The sequence below is a fragment of the Xenopus tropicalis genome, chromosome 7, assembly GCF_000004195.4.
Source record: "Xenopus tropicalis strain Nigerian chromosome 7, UCB_Xtro_10.0, whole genome shotgun sequence".
NCBI classification, from domain to species: domain Eukaryota; kingdom Metazoa; phylum Chordata; class Amphibia; order Anura; family Pipidae; genus Xenopus; species Xenopus tropicalis.
Window position 1 is genome coordinate 116,838,859 of NC_030683.2, and position 22,945 is coordinate 116,861,803.

At 40.4% G+C, this 22,945-nt stretch overlaps 1 protein-coding gene across 3 annotated transcripts in view; it reads left to right on the top strand.

Moving 5' to 3' along the window:
* The window catches only part of fam83e (family with sequence similarity 83 member E), a 42,933-nt gene extending 22,138 nt beyond the window's left edge, over positions 1 to 20,795 (top strand). For all 3 annotated transcript variants that reach the window (XM_004916333.4, XM_002934989.5, XM_018095525.2), the window contains exons 3-6: positions 2,905 to 3,072; positions 4,795 to 4,919; positions 6,783 to 7,533; positions 20,290 to 20,795. In XM_004916333.4, coding sequence (XP_004916390.2) covers positions 2,905 to 3,072; positions 4,795 to 4,919; positions 6,783 to 7,533; positions 20,290 to 20,520 — 1,275 coding nt within the window. In that variant the 3' untranslated portion in view covers positions 20,521 to 20,795. The remainder of the gene's footprint in view (positions 1 to 2,904; positions 3,073 to 4,794; positions 4,920 to 6,782; positions 7,534 to 20,289) is intronic.
* The last annotated feature ends 2,150 nt before the right edge of the window (positions 20,796 to 22,945 follow it).

The following is a 22,945-nucleotide window of genomic DNA, read 5'->3' on the forward strand; positions in this document are numbered from 1 at the left end:
TGAAAGGGTTTGCCTGGGGCATGGTTATGATACCATCTATCTGAGATATTTTTTCTGTCCTCTGTGCTTCAGTGGCTGCAACAAAAAAACCATAATTTTTTAGGAATGTACACATTCCTGATTTTTCAGGGTTCTGCAACTGCGGCAAAATCGTATCTTTTATGGTCACCACAGGTGATCGAAAAGGTAGGACAAACCTGGGCCCACACTGCAGAATCAGTGTTTTTTGGTTCACGTTACTCTACATTGAATTACCTCTGCCTGACCATGCACGTGCGCACAAGCACGGTGACTGCTAAACACACCACTACAGAAATATTCCCACCGACGGGACGAACGTCCTGGAGGTGACAAGCAACTAGTAAAAACTAATATTCGCACACTTGACAGTATCATTAAAGCTTTTTGCGTTTTTTTTCGTTGCAGTAAACGCTGCGTTTTGTCTTTGCGTGTGAACCGGCCGTAACCTTTACACGACTTGATTGGAATGTAGATGCCGGACTTTTTAAAGCAGTTTATTACATAAGTTTAGGAATGTAGTGTGATTTCTGCCCTTTACAGCACAAAACGCAACGCTGTGTCAACAACGTATTTTTCAGAGAAATTTTTGCCATTGATGCCCCTCCTGCATGCCACTGTCCAGGTCATGGCACCCTTTAAACAACTTTAAAATCAGTTTTCTGGCCAGAGATGGCTTTTCTAGGTTTTAAAGTTCGCCTTCCCATTGAAGTCTATGGGGTTCGCAAAGTTCGCGAACGTTCGCACTTTCCGACGAAAGTTCGCGAACATTTTTTTTTAGGTTCGCTACATCCCTACTGGACATATCATCTGTGTGCTGAGAAATGGCACAGGCAGTTGATCAATATGGTCAACATCAACCATACTCCCCTGCCTGGGAAATCAAGTGACCTTGCCTACTGAAACATGCTTAGGTGAAAAGAACACAACATTTTTAGTCTACAGATTCTATGTGATTGTTGGGGTGTAGGTTGGAGCAAATGGTTCCTTGTGTGTCTCTAAAACAAATTTGTAGAGTTTCCAGCAAGTTTCCAGCGAGCAGTCCCAGCAGATATCAAACACTTTTCAGCATGAAGTGCCAAAAGGCAATGTGGAAAATTAGTAGATGTCAGCTTTTCTCATATCTCTAAGAACTTAGTGCCTGTTTGGAAATCTATGTTTCATTCTACCTGCAACAGTGTAAATATGTATAAACCAGATTATTCACACCTTTCTGGGATTTGGTAGCAAAAAATCTATAGCAGGATATCAGATTAAGACTTATCTCCATTACAGTAAATGTAGTTCAAATAAGGAGTCATAGTCTAAGTAAATAAGGAGTCATTTTTCTATAGAACATTTTTAGGCAGAAGTAGGTTGGGTTCGGCCCTCTTAGACAAATAAAGTTTTATTTCCTGATCCCATGATGAGATTACACACCATTGCCAAATAGCTAAAAGATATTCTACTGAATGATAAGGAATCTAAATTGTTTGCATGTCATCTTCCCCCCCAGGGAGGGCTATGTACTGTAAATAGGCACAAAAAACATCATGGTGGATATTTCCTCTTCGAATATTTTAAAGTAATCTAGGCTGAAAGTCTTGAACGTTACCTATCTGCTTTCCATCTAATACAAGGAAACACCTTACTTCTTAAATTCTATTTCCAATATTTTCTATTTTTCAATAATGAAGACTTTCCATGATTGGCACAAACACAGTCAACACCTGGCTAAAACTTGGTTGCATTTGCCCATGATTATTGATAAGTTCGTTACCCGTTCTTCCTATTGGTTTTTCTTCCTTGCTTTTGCATAAATATGCAATTTCTCTTGTGCCTCCCACATATATTCTTTTCCAGAGCTTTACAGTTGGGGAACAAGAGAACAACCAACAGAACTTTCTCCAATAATTCCTATCATTCTCAGTTCATGGTTTATAACTAGTGATGAGTGAATCTGTCCCGTTTCGGTTTGCCAGAAAATTCATGAATCTTTCAAAAGATTTGTGAAATGGCAAAAAAATTGTGACTATTCTTTTGACACCTGCGACTATTCGTGCGACAATTTTTGGATGCACAACTATTCTTTTGACGCGCGACTATTCTTGTGACAATTTTTGGACGCGGCGTGAATGCATGCCTGGCGAAACATTTCACCAAAAACCATATTCAGTTTGATAAGAAAAACCTAAAAATCTTAATGCATTCTATAATTCTATAGACTTCTATTGAGTTTTCATGACATAAACCATGAGATAGGTTTTTCTTATCAAAGTAAGGGCCAGATTCAATTCCATAAAAAAGCATTATTTTTTGGGTTTATCATGGAAAAAAGGTATGGGCGAGATTCAATTTGAGGAAAAAAGAACTTTTCTCCTAATTCACTTCCACTTTTCCTCCCATAGACGTCAATAGAGTGTTAGTGGGATAAACATTGAGAAGTTCTGCTCATTGAATTGCATCTGGGAAAATCTGGGATGAAATAAGAAGATAAATTCTTATCAAACTGAAATCTGGCCCAAAATGAGTTGTTCAAAGGGGCAGGTTCATATTGAGGAGAAAAGCTTTTCTCCTGATGCACATTTTCTTCATTCTCCTTTCACAAATAAACCATGACATAAGTTTTTCTCCTGGAACCGAATCTCACGGTGTATGTGCGTGAAAATGCAGCATTTTAGTATTTATTCAGATCCACTCACCTCTCTCTTTGAGCAGGGATATTAAAAGTTTATCCAAAAGATCATTTTTGTCCAGTCCAGAGGTGAATTGCCTTATTTAACAATCCAGTGACTACACCTAGTCATGAGCAAATCAGTCCCGTTACAGGTTGGCTGAAAAATTTGCAACAATAACAGTTATTGTCACGCAGTTTACAGCTACTTATATAAATGTGTTTTTTTTCAGGTTATAGCAGTTGTCATGGACCTTTTCACAGATCCAGATATATTTTTGGACTTGCATGAAGCAGCCACGAGGCGCAAGGTCCCGGTCTATATAATACTGAGCCAAAGCCATCTTTCTTCCTTCCTGCATATGGTGGAATCTACTGGAGTGAATGTCCGGTTTACTGAGGTAAGGGGAGTTAAGGAATGTGCATATGAGCGATTTTGCTATTGAATTCCTCTCCTTCATCATCTTCGCTTATTCTACCCCAATAGGAATTGTTACAAAATTTACACATGGGAATAAAATAGGTAATATGGAACATGGATAAACCCTCATTTTCCCCTATTATGGCCAGATTCCAAACATTATTTTATGGTTTATCACGTGAAAAATGAAGGTTAAGAAGAAAAACTTTTCTCCTAATTCACTTCTAGTTTTTCCCATAGACTTCAATTGAGTGTTCATGGGATGAACAGTAAGATAAGTTTTTTTCATTGAATTGTATCTGGCTCTTTAAGAAAATCTGCACTTAATTAAGAGATAAGATTTTATCATTAAACTGAATCTGGCCCTATGGTTGTAATTATCTGTTTTGCAAGCATACTGAAACACAAAGTAATTCAAGACCAACATTGTGTCTTCTCCATTCTAGGGCTCGCAATAGCCCCTCGTTACATCAGCAAATGGGTTTCATTGCTTCATTACCTGTTCATTGACTAGAACTTTCATCCTGTTCCCAAACGGTCTATGAAAGTAAATGCTGATGTCATAGGTTTTACTTCCCTAATTTTGGGGAATTGTGGGGAATTGTCAAGTATTGTGGAAATGTGCCAATCTACCGCATGTGGCATTGCCCTGTAAACTGGTAGAACTTTCTTTCAGGTTATTTGAACAACAAAGTGCTTATTCTAGAAGCCACCATTGCAGGTTCACTAGAGGCCCTATCTAAATGACCTTATAGGGGTATTTCCCCAAACTACAAAACAACACCCCCCATGAGAACAGTAGTAGAGTCCTTTCAGACAGTGCTCAAAATATCCCAAAATAAACAATCTGTCTGGTCTAAATGGGCCCCATTATGGGGCAATAAACACTTCCCAAATTTTAATTTGGTGCCCGAGATTGCCAGATGGGCAGCAGCCGGGATAAAAACGTTTAAGAGATATTACAGCTGTTGGAGAATGTAAAAAATTTAACACATTCCAATCCAAGTTTCAGCTCTCAACAAATATGCTGTTCCGATACCTCCAGTTAAGACATGCTTTCCAGTCACAATTTCCTCATAGGCCAATAGAGGTAACCGAAACCACTTTGGAGTTATACCTTGTCAGCCTGAGCTATCAAAAGTTTTGCGGTCTTTAACTAATGGAGCGTCCAAAAAAATCTGAAAACCTTGATTGGGTCCCCAATCTTTTTTCCTGTGAGCAACATTTAAATATAAAAAAGTCAGGGAGCAACGCAGGCATGAAAAAAGTCCCTCGGGGGTGGCTAATAAAGGCTGTGATTGGATATTTAGTAGCCCAGTGTGAACTGGAAGTTTCTGTTTGGCAGAATCCATGGTCTTTAAGCCTCCAAAATTGCCTCCAAGTCAGAAATTAAAAAATGAAGACCTGCTTTGAGGCCAGTGGGAGCAACATCCAAGGGTTGGTGAGTAAAATGTTGCCCCCGAGCCATTGGTTGGGGATCACTGCTCTAATACTACGAGGCAAAAGAAGATCTTTCAATTGGAAACAGGGCAGCTGCTCACTTATGTCTACATGACCTCAACTTTTTTTTTTTGGCCTTGTTGCAGTTTTGCCACAAAAAAAATCTATTTTTTTTTACAAAAAAATGTGCGTCTTAGCACAAAAACTGGTAACAAGATAGCGTTTAAACATATTGAAATTGTAATTAACCCTTTTCTGACAGAATATGCGTCTGCGAGTGGTATCAGGATGTACCTACAGCACAAGGCAGTTGAAGCAAGTCACGGGAACTGTTAAAGAGAAATTCCTGTTGGTGGATGGAGACACTGTAATCACTGGAACATACAGGTAAGGACTGATTTTATATAAAGGGCGTGAGTCTCAGGAACGTTATCCCAGGGCTACCAAGGAACTTCTTACAGGGAATGTATATCTGCCCAATGAATTTAGTAGGGGGTTTTATTACTCAGAATACCCCCATGTACAGTATAAAGGGATTATTCACTGCTCGCCATTTGTTAGGGAACTTTATAACGTCAGATGGTTTTATTTTTGCAACTCGTGATTTGTTAGGGCTACCATAAAGAATCTCATTTGGACAATGTATGGCCAAGACATCTTTGGTAGCACTATTAGTTGTCTAATTCCAGGCAGTGTCATTCTGTGGCTACTAAAGCAAATAAAGTGCTGTCTTGTATAAAAAAGGGCATTGACTCAAGGGATGAGAACATAATTTTGCCCCTTTATAGGTCCCTGGTAAGGCCTCACCTTGAGTATGCAGTGCAGTTTTGGGCTCCAGTCCTTAAGAAGGATATTAATGAGCTGGAGAGAGTGCAGAGACTGCAACTAAACTGGTTAAGGGGATGGAAGATTTAAACTATGAGGTGAGACTGTCAGGGTTGGGGTTGTTTTCTCTGGAAAAGAGGTGCTTGCGAGGGGACATGATTACTCTGTACAAGTACATTAGAGGGGATTATAGGCAGTTGGGGGATGTTCTTTTTTCCCATAAAAACAATCAACGCACCAGAGGTCACCCCTTTAGATTAGAGGAACGGAGCTTCCATTTGAAGCAGCGTAGGGGGTTTTTCACGGTGAGGGCAGTGAGGTTGTGGAATGCCCTTCCTAGTGATGGGGTAATGGCAGATTCTGTTAATGCCTATAAGAGGGGCCTGGATGAGTTCTTGAACAAGCAGAATATCCAAGGCTATTGTGATACTAATATCTACAGTTAGTACTAGTGGTTGTATTTATAGTTTATGTATGTGAGTGTATAGATTGGTAGGTGTGGGTTGTGTGTGCTGGGTTTACTTGGATGGGTTGAACTTGATGGACACTGGTCTTTTTTCAACCCTATGTAACTATGTGACTATGTAACTATTATTGTATTAATTTATATTTATTTGTAATGACCATATGTATTTGTATCCCCCTATAGACCACTCCTCTGGCGGCCTCTCTTTGCCTTAAGCTAATATGAGAGGAGCAAATGGAACACATGGTAGTTATAACATCAAGCATTAAGAAATGTTTTATGGGGACAAGACCATACTAGAACCATACTAGATAGTATACTAGATACTAGATAAGTTATTTTAGCATTAAGCAGGTTGAAGATTTACTGTAAAGGAAAACTATACCCCCAGAATGAATACTTATCCAACAGATAGCTTATATTATGTTAAGTGACCGATTAAAGAATCTCTCCAAACTGGAATATACTGTATATATCAGTAAATATTGCCATTTTACATGCTTTTTGATCCACCATTTAGTAATGGGCTGTGTGCTCCCTCAGAGATCAGCTGACAGGAAATAATGCAGCTCTGACTGTAACAAGAAGTAGTGTGGGAGTAAAAGACAGAACTCTGTCCATTCATTGGCTGATGGGGCCTAGCATGTATGTGTGCCTTGGCTTGTTTGTATGCACTGTTAATCTTATGATCCCAGGGGGCGGCCCTTAATTCTTAAAATGGCAATTTTCTATTTAGGATTACCCAATGGCACATACTATTAAAAAGGTATATTTTTATGAAAATGCTTTATTTAGATGAAGCAGGGCTTTACATATGAGCTGTTTATGCAATATATTATTATAGAGACCTACATTGTTTGGGGGTATAGTTTTCCTTTCTTTGTCATTAGTTATGTTATGAAGAACATTGATCTTTATTTAACTATTATCTGCTAATCAAATGTCATTTTCCATTTCAGTTTCACATGGAGAGATTCACGGCTGGAAAGAAACTTGATCACTCTCCTAACTGGAGAAATAACAGACTCATTTGATGAACAATTCCGAACTCTGTTTGCTTCCTCGAGGCCCCTACAGAGATACGATTCTGCCCCCAACAAGGAAGCCATTCGCAGAACACAAGAACCTTTACCTCAACTACCAGCTCCCAAGGAGGTTGAAATGGTCAATAATGCCAAGCCTTCAGTGGAAATACAAGAACCTTATATAAATGGATTCTCTTCACCGCAGAGATTTAACACCAGTGGTGCATTACAACCCATAGATGTCCTGTCGGCCCCTGTAATTACCCCATTTGTAGGGGTTCCGTTATCCAAAAGTGTTAATAAGATAGCAGAACGACGGACTATAATCCCACCTGTAATGAAAAGCATAGGGGCAGGTGCTGGATTTAATCAGTCATCTGAACTTCGTCAGGACTCTTCAATTAAAGCCAAAGAACCTATTAATGTGCCTGATGTATCTATTCGGCATCGCTTAGCTGCCTGCCAGAATTTCGAAGGACCTACAGTAAATTTACGAAGTGGACAAGAATCACACAGTGCCCTCAGTGACATTCTAAAGAATGTGCAACGTTCCAAACCATCTATTGCCAAAACCACAGGAGGGAGGCCCAGCAAATCTCTCTGGGATCTCACACAGTTGTCCCAAATGTCTGGTTATGGTGGAGAGATGGGACAGAACTCAACGGAACTTGGGGATGATGCAAAGGTTAGTGAAATTTATAAGACTCTTAACAGTCGTTTTTAAGGTAACTAAACTTTTAGAACCTATGAAACAAAATCTTAGCCGGGTAACATTGCCTTTCTCGGTCACTAAAATCATTAAATTCAGGAATTCTTCATTGGAATGCTACACTATATGAAGAATTCCAACATTCACAAACTGCTTTCTGGTAACAAAAGACCTTAAGCTTATCTCTAATAAGCACCAATACAGGTATGGCTGCAGCAAGGTGGTTATTATTATTATTAACATTTATTTATAAAGTGCCAACATATTCCGTAGCGTTGTACAATAAAGGTCCCCATACACGGGCCGATTGTAGCTGCGTATATCGGTCCCTTGGTCACCAGAAAGCAGTTTGTGTTGCTGGAATTCTTCATATAGTGTAGCATTCCAATGAAGAATTCCTGAATTTAGTGCTTTTAGTGACTGAGAAAGGCAATGTTCCCCGGCTAAGATTTTGTTTTATAGGTTCTAAAATTTTAGTTACCTTTAGAAATCATGCCAAACCTGACCGATATCTGGCCTGAAATTGGGCAGATATCAATCGGGCAGGTTAAAAGATTAAGTCGGATCGGGGACCGTATCGGCTCGTTGATGCGGCCCCCAAACCGACTGCCCCATTGCCGCCATTATATTTGAATTATATAATATAATAGAATTAGCCTACATATTCCCAGATATCGCCCACCCGTAGGTGAGGATATCGGGTGAAGATCTGCTCACTTGGCGACCTCGGAAAGCCAGCGAATCTTCACGTGTATGGGGACCTTAACAGTTCAGTCTTGTTTGGCCTCCATCTGTTGTATTGGTTTGAAAATGATTTTTGGCCTGTGACCTTTCAGCTATGATTAACCTTTATGACTCCTAGTCACCTCCCAACAGCCTTTAACTGTTGATGGATACTAAAAGTTGTAATTAAGGGGTACAGGTTTTAAAACATTCATAGCATTACTTTCTTTCAATAATCCCGGGCACCCCAACTTGCTCCTTCTATAGACACCATTGTCAGTGGCGTCACATTCCTATGGATGCAATGGGAGATCATTGGGAAATAACCCCCGTAGCAGCAACAGCTGCTCTTTGGAAAAGTCCTATTGCTGCTCATAACCCAAAAATGGCTGACATGATTTAAAGTGGACCTGTCACCCAGACAAAAAGCTGTATAATAAAAGTCCTTTCCAAATTAAACATTTTTAAATGTAAACATCCACTCCTGTTATAAAGTTATAAAAAATCTTTGCTGTCAATTATATATTGCCAGCCACACCTCTGAGCCTCAGGCATATCAATTACTTTCACTTTCCATTCAGCACTTCCTAGATGTCACTGCTCCCCTCCCTCCCCACAGTCTATAAGTGTGTAGCATTCAGATAAGCATGAGCATTGGGTCCCCTATTCTGGAGCATAAACAAGATTTTGGAGGTGATACAAAATTTGCCTTAATAACAGTGTCCACAAAATGGCGCCTGCCTGCTGGCTATGACTGTGAATTCCAAAGCTAAAGAAAACAAAAATAAAATAATTTATATAATGTAAGTAAAGTTTATTTTGGGCAACTAACATGATAGAAAAGGTTTCGGAGTTATTTCTTAAGGAGACAGGCCCCCTTTAAATAATTTGTAAACAATTCAGTTGGTGGAACATGAACACTGCAATTCCTGATGGATCCTTCACTTCCCTGCAAACCACCCTTTGTCACTAGTCACAAGCGAATCTGGAAAAACTCACAATACTGCGAAAACTTGGAAAATGCATTGAAGTCAATGAATGGGCGGTCTCTATAGAATGCATTAGAGTCAATGAGCATGTTTTTGCATTGGAGTCTATGGGTGTTTTTTTCTCACGCCAAAAATGCATTGGAATCACTGGGTTTTTTTCTCTCATCACTACTGGTTTGTAGTGATGGCCGAAATATTTCACCAGGCATGGATTTGCGGCGAATTTCCGCGTTTCGCCATTGGCGGATTGTTTTGCAAAATGGATGAAAAAATTAGCAGCGGAAAAATTCGCTGCACGTCCAAAAATTGTCACCCGCATCAAAATAATAGTCGTGGGCGACAAAATAACAGCCGCGGGCGACAAAATAATATCCGTGCAACAAAATAATAGCCGCAGACGACAAAATAATAGCTGCGCAACGAAAGAATAGCCGCGGGCGACAATTTTTTTTGACGTGCAACATTTTGCCGTTTCGCGAATTTTCCACCGTTTCGCGAATCTTTTGAAAGATTAGTGAATTTTTCGGCGAAGCAAAACGGGACAGATTCGCTCATCACTACTGGTTTGGGCAAATACCCCCAAACACATATTTCAGATGTATAAGGAGATCACATTAGGGATGCACCAAATCCAGGATTCGGTTTGGCCAAATCCACTGTCCTGGCCGAACCGAACCCTAATCCTTAAAACCACGTGACTTTTTGTCATGGAAGTTGAAAATCTTAACCCTTTTTTAACCCTTACGTAACCAAATTTGCAAATTAGGGTTCGGATTCGGTATTCGGCTGAATCTCTGTCGAAGGATTGGGGTTCACCTGAATCCGAATAAAGGGGAGTATAAAGGTGCATCCCTAGATGGCATATATGACTATGGTTCTCTTGCCAGGTATCTCTTGCAGAAATGGTTCCCCTCTCCTACCAGTTACATTGTACTCCTGGGTAGTACACAGCCCGCAATATGAGAAACTCTGCTTTACTGCAGAACCATTGAAAACCCTGTAACAAAGCCTTGATCTTTGGCCCTGAGCAGCGGTTGCACTGACATGCTGGGCTTCTGTAGATGGTTTCCTCCCTTGTCTAATATTCCCTCCACCTTCCTTCAATATTTACTCTTCATGTCTAAGAGATATGTTAGTTTGCCTACATAACTCCCAGATGAGTTTTACAAGAATGTGGATATTAAAACTGAGACTACTCAGAAATAAAGAGGTAATAATCGCTGGTATCTGTGGCTGGGCCTTAGATAACAAATGCCGCCCAGTGACGCTGCCTGCTGTGTGGAGCCATGTGCCAGTCGCCTTGAACTCAGTGCATGAAAATACCTATTAATGAAATATACAAAGTTCAATATTTGGACCCAAATCTCCATGTTTTTTTTACCCATAAGTATGTGGTACACAAGATGCCACTCACGCTTATGGGGCATATTTATTGAAGAGTTACAGTCCACCAGTAAAATTCCACCATTTTCCCTTTACCCTTTGACAAATATGCCTTTAAAAATCCCATCAAAATAAATAGCAGCCGAATTTCACTCTGGTGGAGTGTGGCAAGCTCTAATTTCATAAGATCAGTTGTTTGGAAACTTGTTATCCAGAAAGCTCCGAATTATGGGAAGGCCATCTCCAATAGACAGTAGCTTATACTTGATCCCAACTAAGATATAATTACCCCTTATTGGGGGCAGAACAGCCCTATTGGGTTTATTTAATGGTTAAATGATTCCCTTTTCTCTGTAATAATAAAACAGTACCTGTACTTGATCCCAACTAAGATATAATTACCCCTTATTGGGGGCAGAACAGCCCTATTGGGTTTATTTCATGGTTAAATGATTCCCTTTTCTCTGTAATAATAAAACAGTACCTGTACTTGATCCCAACTAAGATATAATTACCCCTTATTGGGGGCAGAACAGCCCTATTGGGTTTATTTCATGGTTAAATGATTCCCTTTTCTCTGTAATAATAAAACAGTACCTGTACTTGATCCCAACTAAGATATAATTACCCCTTATTGGGGGCAGAACAGCCCTATTGGGTTTATTTCATGGTTAAATGATTCCCTTTTCTCTGTAATAATAAAACAGTACCTGTACTTGATCCCAACTAAGATATAATTACCCCTTATTGGGGGCAGAACAGCCCTATTGGGTTTATTTCATGGTTAAATGATTCCCTTTTCTCTGTAATAATAAAACAGTACCTGTACTTGATCCCAACTAAGATATAATTAATCCTTATTGGCAAAAAAAAAATCCTATTGGGTTTATTTAATGCTTAAATGGTTTTTAGTAGACTTAATCTATGGAGATACAAATTTTGTAAAGATCCCTTATCCAGAAAACCCCAAATCTGAAAGTAATTGCAAGGTGTCTATGCATACAAGAAAGTACCTTAATGAAGGTAATTTGCATCCATGTTAATACCTTACATGTGAGTTTATGAATGGGTAGGGATGAGCGAATCTTTCCCGTTTCACTTAGTGGAAAAATGTGCGAAACTGCATAAAAATCCGTCCGTGCCTGTTTTGAGACGAATGCACCTTTTTTCAAGCAAATTTTATGTGGCCAATGGCAATATGCACAATTTCACTCCGAATTTCACTGCGAAAAAAATGTGCTTTCAAATGCCTTGTATTACAATGAACAGCACATTTTTTGTCAGTTCTACATTCTGAAAAAAGAATATTCCTAACCCCTAACTCCTCTGTAGATGCATGAAATGTTGCCATTATTTGCTCCTTGGTTTCAGATCTTAGCCTATCAGCTTTTGTGCCAAATCTCAGCCTACCAACTGTTGTGTCAGTCAGTGGGGTTTCAATAAATGCAACAACAGTTTAGTCAATAATTACCCAAACTGAATAACACAGTAATCACATATAGTCACATATAGTGAATATTATACATTATTATAATATACAAGTCTCAGTGAGTCATGTGACAGAAATGAAATCACTAAGCACTAGTTAAAACTGATGATATCTCTAAGCACCATATATATATATATATATATATATATATATATATATATGTATATATTAGACAAGAACCATGAATATCCAGTAAATTATATCCTTATAAATGGTGCTTGGTTACGTCATCAGTTGCTTACTGATGTAATTTTTGTCACGTGGCTCACTAAAACATGTATATTATTTATGAGGATATTAGATGTCACTTCAGAGTTTCAGGACCTGTATAAAAGCACTTGGCCTTCGGCCTCATGCATTTATATGGCCATGGAACTCCTCGGTGACTTATGATATCCTTATATTTTACAATAGGGGGTCCAAGGTCCAAAATGTCGGTTCAATAAATTACCATTTTTTTCACTTTTCCAGACCTGTGAGCACATACAGTCTTATATGATGTTATATAGTTTTTTAATTCTGGCACCAAAGCAATTATCTTATACAATATTTAAAACTCAGGTTTTTTATATGAGGTGAGGTACAGGTGAGAGCCTTAGAAAGCTTGTTCACCCACCTTGCACCCCACCTACAATATGGCTTAATCACCTTTCAGTTTTAGTGCCAATCACTCAGCCCAAGAATACTGTTACTGAGCATCTACACAGGTTATAAATCACACATTAACAGGATTTGTATATTTTATTCTAGCCATTTACAGCTCTAGGAGTGATAAATGATATTACATAGCTACGCAATGCCCTGCTGTTAATGTACACTTACTATTCCCCTCTTGAGTGATAACATCCCTTTGCAGATATATAATGTGTGTGCTCTCTCCCCACGTGTAAAATGATTAGTGCAACGTAGGCACCATAATTAAAGTGAATGTTTATGCTGCATAGTATAAGTGATAAAATTCTCTAATCTCCGGTTATGGGAAACACCCTACTGGTGATTAAATGCTGTGAAAAGGTTTCTCCTGCCAAGATCTATAGCTACAAAAGCTCCACACACACACACAAGAGCAAGGGCCAGCTAAAAGCCCCAGCAACTTCCCAGTGGCGCTTACCAGGTTTGGGGAACATAGAGATAGCTCATTCTGACTATGGGTTATAAATGATATTATATATTTGATCTTGTAGGCCACACCTGTAAAGGAGCAGACCCTGTGGCTACATGGAAGCACAGCAGAGTAGAAGACCCAGTGGGACACCATATTTAATAAAAAAAATAACTATATATATATATATAGGTAAAACAGGTCAATGAATTTCCTGTGGGGCCCAGTAACATTTCCCACACTGCAGCCCACCCCAGAGAATCTAGCAGTAAATGTAACTCACTTACCAGATCAAACAGCTGCTACTAGTGATGAGTGAAACTGGCTAATTATAAAACATTACCAAGAAAATGAACTGGGGGAAAATGACAAGGGGAAGACAAAATCACATAGTAGTTAAGGTGTTTTTAGCTCTGCAATAGCAAATACATTGCCCTGCCTTGCCCTTTCCACTATGCAACAACTCTTCATAGAAGAGAAAAAGCTTCCCAGGTGGCCATTTTTTTCCAAACATGGCGTCCGGACAGCATCTTAGGCAGAAAGTGGGGCAGCTGGGCAGGTCTCCGATACCATTGGGTCATGTCAAAGGCAAGGAGCATATAGTAACGACAATGGGCAAACAAAAAGCATGGAGAAATTTCAGTGCACATTCTTAGAAATGTATGCCATGAATTTTGCCTCAAAATTTTTTTTCTCATCCCTAGCTGCTACTCATCACCCACGTGACTTACCTAAAATAATCTTATGCTACTAAGAATTGGTACTGTATTGGCACAGCAACTAAATAACTGGGATTATTCTTTTAATGCAGTTTTAGCAACAACAAAAACCCAATCATCATACTAGATCCGAACTTCCTAAGTCCTGTGGCACAAGATGTAATTGGACCTCTGTTGTCTCTGAGAGCAAACATGGTGGCAACAATGCTGCCTGTGCCATAAGTAGGGATGTAGCGAACCTCAAAAAGCGTGAATATTCGCGAACTTTGCGAACCCCTTAGACTTCAATGGGAAGGCGAACTTTAAAACCTAGAAAAGCCATTTCTGGCCAGAAAACTGATTTTAAAGTTGTTTAAAGGGTGCCACGACCTGGACAGTGGCATGCAGGAGGGGGATCAAGGGCAAAAATTTCTCTGAAAAATACTTTGTTGACACAGCGTTGCGTAAAACCGCAAAGGCAGCTGGCAGACCTAGCGGAAATACGCTGCGTTTTTTGCTATTTCGTACTATTAGCACCATGGAAACGGGATTTGCTTACACCAGTACTAGGCTGAAAAACGCCATGTGTGGCTTGTGCGGCATTTTTAGGCAGAGAAAAAACGCAGAGAAAAACGCAGCGGAAAAAAAACGCGGCGAACCCAAATTGCGAACATACGCAAAAAGTTTGTGAACACCCGATGTTCGCGCAAATTAGTTCGCCGGCAAACAGTTCGCTACATCTCTAGCCATAAGCCAAAAGCCCCAGCCTTGAAGACATCCATAGCTTCTACTTCTTCCGTAGCTTTCCTTGTAGCTTTTCCTTTGCCTTAAAACTCTGCTTCTTATTTTATTAGAAAAAAAATTGCCTTTAAAACTTCTCCATCAATGATGAATAATCTCTGCAAGCACTGGAGAAGATATCAACACTATATAAATATAGAATAGTAAATAATACTTTTAATGTATAATACATTTATCTAACTACTAGAACTTTGATAACTGCTTCCTATCAGCCATTCAAATAACCATTGGCCTGTGGCACACATAGCATCTCTTCTCTAGTGTAATTTAGACCAATACCTCCCCATGGAACTTGTCATTCACATGTATGTATGTATATACAGGTCCTTTTCAAAAAATTAGCATATTGTGATAAAGTTCATTATTTTCTGTAATGTACTGATAAACATTAGACTTTCATATATTTTAGATTCATTACACACAACTGAAGTAGTTCAAGCCTTTTCTTGTTTTAATATTGATGATTGTGGCATACAGCTCATGAAAACCCAAAATTCCTATCTCAAAAAATTAGCATATTTCATCCGCCCAATAAAAGAAAAGTGTTTTTAATACAAAAAAAGTCAACCTTCAAATAATTATGTTCAGTTATGCACTCAATACTTGGTCGGGAATCCTTTTGCAGAAATGACTGCTTCAATGTGGCGTGGCATGGAGGCAATCAGCCTGTGGCACTGCTCAGGTGTTATGGAGGCCCAGGATGCTTCAATAGCGGCCTTAAGCTCATCCAGAGTGTTGGGTCTTGTGTCTCTCAACTTTCTCTTCACAATATCCCACAGATTCTCTATGGGGTTCAGGTCAGGAGAGTTGGCAGGCCAATTGAGCACAGTAATACCATGGTCAGTAAACCATTTACCAGTGGTTTTGGCACTGTGAGCAGGTGCCAGGTCATGCTGAAAAATGAAATCTTCATCTCCATAAAGCTTTTCAGCAGATGGAAGCATGAAGTGCTCCAAAATCTCCTGATAGCTAGCTGCATTGACCCTGCCCTTGATAAAACACAGTGGACCAACACCAGCAGCTGACATGGCACCCCAGACCATCACTGACTGTGGGTACTTGACACTGGACTTCAGGCATTTTGGCATTTCCCTCTCCCCAGTCTTCCTCCAGACTCTGGCACCTTGATTTCCGAATGACATACTTTGGACCACTGAGCAACAGTCCAGTGCTGCTTCTCTGTAGCCCAGGTCAGGCGCTTCTGCCGCTGTTTCTGGTTCAAAAGTGGCTTGACCTGGGGAATGCGGCACCTGTAGCCCATTTCCTGCACACGCCTGTACACGGTGGCTCTGGATGTTTCTACTCCAGACTCAGTCCACTGCTTCCGCAGGTCCCCCAAGGTCAGGAATCGGTCCTTCTCCACAATCTTCCTCAGGGCCCAGTCACCTCTTCTCGTTGTGCAGCGTTTTCTGCCACACTTTTTCCTTCCCACAGACTTCCCACTGAGGTGCCTTGATACAGCACTCTGGGAACAGCCTATTTGTTCAGAAATTTCTTTCTGTGTCTTACCCTCTTGCTTGAGGGTGTCAATGATGGCCTTCTGGACAGCAGTCAGGTCGGCAGTCTTACCCATGATTGCGGTTTTGAGTAATGAACCAGGCTGGGAGTTTTTAAAAGCCTCAGGAATCTTTTGCAGGTTTTTAGAGTTAATTTGTTGATTCAGATGATTAGGTTAATAGCTCGTTTAGAGAACCTTTTCATGATATGCTAATTTTTTGAGATAGGAATTTTGGGTTTTCATGAGCTGTATGCCACAATCATCAATATTAAAACAAGAAAAGGCTTAAACTACTTCAGTTGTGTGTAATGAATCTAAAATATATGAAAGTCTAATGTTTATCAGTACATTATAGAAAATAATGAACTTTATCACAATATGCTAATTTTTTGAAAAGGACCTGTATGTATGCATGAATGTTTTTATTGATATAGCACCAGGGTGGGACTGGGGGGTGCAGGGCCCAATGGGACTGCCGCCCCTGGGGCAGCTAGAAAAGATAACTATATCCATGTGCCCTTAGGAGCTACTGGAAATGGTTCTTTAAGGTTTCACTAGGTCTAGAAAAGAAGTTCATAATGAAACTGAACTGAGCTTTTTGGAAAGAAGTTTTTGGCAAGTCATGTGGGTGAAATGCATCTATGTATATGAGCAAGTTCACCCCATACTGGACTATACTGGAAAGATATGGCTACCTGGGGAAAGGATACTCCTCAGTTTACTAAATGTAAGTATGGTAGATGCTTGGGTTTGAGGACAGATTTGTGGTCCATAGCTGTGATCCAGTAATATTGGGGGGTCATTTACTACTATAGCCCCTGGCATTTCAAGTACACAGCGGCCCAAACAGCCCCTTACCGGCCCAAGAAATAATGACTGTCTAAGGCATTATTGGCCAGAATCTAAAGATTGCCAGCCCAGGCCTGCCAAAGTGTGCGCAGTGACCTGTGGAAATTCTGGGAGAGAGTAAAGGCCTTGAGGAAATGGCAAAAATGGTTGATTGTTGCTGTTTTTGCACTTTTCACACTGCCCTATAGTGCTAGGCTATCTGAGATTAAACACTTATGTCCCTGGGTATTACTCAGTCTTTGGCTGTATGAGATACTGTTGTTCATCTTTGTTTGCTACAGCTGAATAGTTGTGCATTGGTTTCTATGGTGGCACTAACTACAACTTGGGCCTCGCACCAGACATGGCACAACATTTAATCCATCTTACAATACCAGCCCTGCCCAACCTTGTATTATGTCTCTATGGCTTAGTTTGCCCCTTTATTATGAATCACCTGTAAAGTATCTGGCTGGAACGCAGGCAGAACCCATTGATGATAAATGCCATTGTCTGCCCTGTTTTCAGTGGACTGAAAGTAATAATTTGTCAGACAAGTTCTTTTGCAATTTTCACTTATAGGGGTAATTTATGAAACTAAACATTCCATTCAAAAACTGCCAGCAAGGTCTCTCTTAACAGTGTACTCATAGTTCAAACAAGGAAGATTGTATTTAATTCTTGGAAAGTACATGTGAATGTCTGCTATCTGTATAGAACTGTTTACTAAACAGGCATAGGACTGTGGGGAGGCAATCATCATCAGTCACCATTTTGGGTGACCAGACACACTGCCAGGTACCTACACAGAGCTCCAGGTGTCTGTGAAGGAAGAGGCGGGTAAGGTGTTCCTATCATATACTGCCCCCCTTAGCACTTTCAACCAATCCTGAACCCCCACCTAATAGCTCCGAAGGTTCCCTCCACTCCCCACAGTCCCAAGCACCCTTGTTAACCACTTTGGTGCCAGATTGCCTGCACAGGGCAAAGGGGACACTGTTGCCCCCCCCCCCCCCCCTTGGAAATTGATGTCAAGGTGTTTTTATCAGCATCATTTGCCCACAGAAAAAACAAACTTATTGAAACCCACTGCACTTCTGAAGCAACCTGGGAAACAGCACAGACCCCATTCCCATGGGCACCCACTGTCACTGTGCTGCTTGCCTGCTACAAGGGTAATTGTCAACTTGATCAGCTTTATGCACAGTATTGCACTTACTCAACAAAAGGACTGGGGGATTTAATTGTCTAATCCTAAAATATATACACAGAAAACCAGATTTCTTTAAAAAATTAAACCTCGTAGTGTACTTTTGAATTGTATATACACACACACATACTCTAGTACAGAATGAGAAAGATATTGTAGCTTGTTGTGTGAGCTCCCTCTAGTGGTATTCCTGGAGAATGCAGCATAAAATCCTTACTCCATCACTAGAGCTCTCGGAATACATTGCCTTTGTCTATTTATACAGTTTGCCTTTACATTACATTAACATTTATTTATAGCCCACCTAAATGAAACCATACCAACTGCATCTTTAGGGTAAGAGTGGCATTACAAGAAAAAGCAATGCTTGCCACTTCAGGGCAGTTTTGAGGTTTCAGCTAGGGTTGTTAGATGTAAAGTCACACCATGTAAGGTTTGTAATGCCAGAAAAGTCCCGTTACTAAGAAATAACTAGCCAATATATGGTATAACGTGACCATGCAGCTGGAAAATAATAGGGTCAAATATATGGTAGTTTTAGTGGGGAGCAGCAGACCAAAGGGAACTGAGTGCACTGGGAGAGCAAGACTTGACTATAAATTATGGACTATTTCATTTGGGAATGTAAAATAAATCTGATGATTTAGCAAATTCATGATATAGACTTGAGGTCTAATTTACTACCGGAGAAGTGCAAGTGCCAGCATGTACTATGTGTGTGAAATATTGAGCCAAGGGTGCCATTCAATTTTCACTTGCACCTACCCAAGGGGTGGTGTTATTTTTCCCCAACAAGAATCTTTTAATTTAACAAGACTCAAAAGACAGGTTCTTCAGCATAAAATATGCTTGTCTAATAAAAGTCTTGGGAAGCTTTTTCAGCAAAACCCAGAAATGTGTTACAAAGAACTTTAAATGAAGTCATCATTCGTCACAGATTATATAGGCAACATCATTATATCATTTACAAGATTCAAAGGTACAGATAAAGAAAACTCCTCAGATCAGTAGTAGTATTCCTAGGAAAGTCTATTAGTGTTTGTACAACCTTGAATGTTATTTTTCTATTTTAGATTTTCTAAATGGTAACAACGTAAGCTAGTGCACAAAGTTCCAAGTCAGCAATACCTGATGGTTGTAGTCCTTTTAAGATGACATAGTAACTTCTTTTCTCCCATATGCCTTAGGTCTTTATAGGGGACACTGGGGGATTTTATATGTCCCTTAATACAGACTTTTACCCATCATAAATGAGCGTCTCCAACAGGGGCAGCTCAGGTTGAACCTTTTCTGGCACATTCATTACAAAAGAGTGCCCTGTATTCAGTATCTTCATTCAACCAAGTACAGGATTCCGGATGTGCCTTGCATTCACTATTGTGCAAAAGCAGCACCTTGTGAATAGCAAGCCTGTAAGCTGCATTAAAGGCCTACCAACATAGCACATACAGTATTACATGAGGGGCAGAAGTTACTCCTACCAACATACCATTCACATTAAGACCCCTACCTGAGGCCAAAAAGTTCAAGCCATATAACGGTTATCACAAAGGTGTATAGCAAAACCCTTGTTGCATTGCTCAGGCTTAGGTATTTGTTGGGGTACCGGCCTCAGTGCCCAAGAGAGAGCCAATTCCAATGACTAGGAGTCAGGCCAGCAGGCTTAATACTTTGGACTCCACCAAGGATTTAAGTAGGCTTAGTACCATGGCAGGCACTGTGCTATTTTAGGGCAACACTTACAGAACTAGAGCTACCTAGGTCCTTATTAGTTATTGTCTTAGTGGCAACTTGGGCCACATACCTGCAAGCCAGCAGGGCCCCTGCCAAAGGGAAGTACCAGGGGCTGAGCTTAAGGATGCCCAGTGTCACCATACGTTCCAGTCGATAGCACTTGGCAAGGGTAAATCACCCTCAGCTCCCCATAAGTCATATGATCCAACTAACAGTTTGGTGTAGAATAGTTATATAGTTGCTTTGTATAAATAATCACTTTTTTTTTCTTAACCAGCATGCCAAAAGCAGATGGCTTTCTACGGACACCCCTGCCATGCTGCTGATGCGCCACAGAGCATTTCCAAGCGACGACCCACGATCCCGAGAACATTCCAACATGGCCTCCCCAGGATTTAAGCCATCGGCTGTGATCACACCCACAAGACTACAAGGCCAGCTCCCGTACGGGGCTTCCAACACCTGGTTTAGCTCCCCAAGATCAGGACGGACACTCTACTACTCATGATTTTTGCTTGAAAAGCTTCAATTTCTACTATGAAATGCAAGGATCAGGTGCTTTTTTTATGGACACCAGCTCAGAATGGAATCAAATGGATCAAACTTTCATTTACATTGAAAATGATCCATTTCATGTTAGAATATGAACATATGAAATAAGCAATATCATCTATCAAGATACTGCTTTATCTGTTTATACATCAGCCAACCTAGACTGTGCCCAGATGCAGAGATATTTCTTCAATAATCATTCAGAATGTGAATTAAACCGCTTGTACTGTACTCAACCAGTGTGGCTACTGTATCTTCTAAGGGATTGGAAAATGATAGGGGATGTCATGTTTACATTAGCTTATGGTTATAATGCAGACAGTGGTACTATACGGCAGTTTGCAGATGATCTATTTTTTTATTCTTAGTGTTAAAGCAACTTTAACTGTTATCTAGTTGCTAGAGTCCACTCCCCATAGCAACCAGGCAGTTGTTTAAATGGCACCATGGATGAGCAGAGGGCCTAAACAGAAAAAAAAGTAACAAATAACAATAACAAATTTTCAATTTTAGGGTAGAGAAGTGGTTGTCAGGTTTAGGCTCAAGGTGTCATTTGGCTGGGCTGCCTTTAAGGTCCCCATACATGGGCCAATCCGCTTGCTTGGCGATGTCGCCAAGCAAGCGAATCTTCTCCCTATATCCCCACCTACGGGTGGCCAATATCGGGAGAATCCAGGATAATTCGATCGTTTGGCCCTGGGGCATAGGAAAAGTTGGTCTTGGGACCGCACCAACAAGCCGATGCGGTCCCCGATCTGACTAGATTTTCTAACCTGCCCGATCGAGATCTGCCCGATTTCAAGCCAGGTATCGGTCGGGCAGGCCCGTCGGTACTGCCCATACACGGCCCAATTAGCTGCCGAATCGGTCTAAGGGACTGATATTGGCAGCTTGGATCGGCCTGTGTATGGGGACCTTTAGCGTATAACAAGGTTGTAAACATTAGAAAACATTGCTGTGCCGGCCATTAAGCCACTCAATACAGAAGTGCCCAACCTGCCACGGGTCTATTACATACAGAATCCAGGGAAGTGCCGCCCACTTGACTTTATCGGCTCAAAAATAAAGTCAGAAAGGCAGCATTTCGGACCTTAATGGGTCATTTATTAGTTTGCCTTTCTGATGTCTATTTTTGAGACAATAAAGTCACTTTGAAGCAGTCGGCAGTTTCCTGGTCTGCAGCTATTTAGCCAAAGTCCCAAAGATAACTAGGATATGAAAGAAGTATTTGTCCAGATCAGCACTTCTGTGGTAAAACTGGAGATGTTATTAGCTATTATTGTATCACTATCCATTGTACGTCTGTGTACGTAGAACATTTTCGTTCATTTAAAAGGACGGTCTGGGTTGGGCAGTATCTAGACTAATGCCCTAGCGTGCCAAATATACACCCCAGATAGCACTTGAAGATGTGTCAGTCTATCTTAGTATAAAGCCGGTTCTTGAAGTAGGGTTGCCACCTGGCCAGTAAAACATCAGCCAGGGCCGGGGCCAATATTACAAATTTACTAGCAATGTACTTGCTGATAAATTTGTAATTCCCTATTGTTCTGACTCTGCTCCAATCCCTGCTTCCAGATCAGGTTCTACCCCCTGATCCTTAATCAGCCCACCATACCCACCAATTCCCTCCCTGATCCGCCCCTATAATGTCACCGTCCTGCCCCTTTATGGCACTGCCTCACCCCTTTTACATCACCTCCAACCTCACAGTCTCACCCCCAACCCTTTCTGTCAGTCCTGAATGTTTAATTAAAAAAAAAGGTGTCTGAGAACGCTAGTATGAAGCATTAGGGCAAAGACAGAAGGAGCAATTTGTTGCCATAATTTTTTTTTTTAAAAAAGCTACCTCTGTGTATAAATATACAAGTTGTGCATGCAAAATCCACCGCACAGTACAAGTTGCCATTACTTTATCGATGGTGGTAGATTTGTAAAAATCGTGGTAACTAATTGACCCGTGTATCTTCACCCTTATTCCAGTGCATTTAAAATAATACGGGTAAGGGACCTGTTATCCAGAATGCTCAGGACCTGGGGTTTTCCAGATAAGGGATCTTTCTGTAATTTGGATCTCCACAATTAAAGTCTGCTAAAAATCATTTCAATAATTAATAAACCCAATAGGGCTGTTCTGCCCCCAATAAGGGGTAATTATATCTTAGTTGGGATCAAGTACAGGTACTGTTTTATTATTACAGAGAAAAGGGAATCATTTAACCATTAAATAAACCCAATAGGGCTGTTCTGCCCCAATAAGGGGTAATTATATCTTAGTTGGGATCAAGTACAGGTACTGTTTTATTATTACAGAGAAAAGGGAATCATTTAACCATTAAATAAACCCAATAGGGCTGTTCTGCCCCAATAAGGGGTAATTA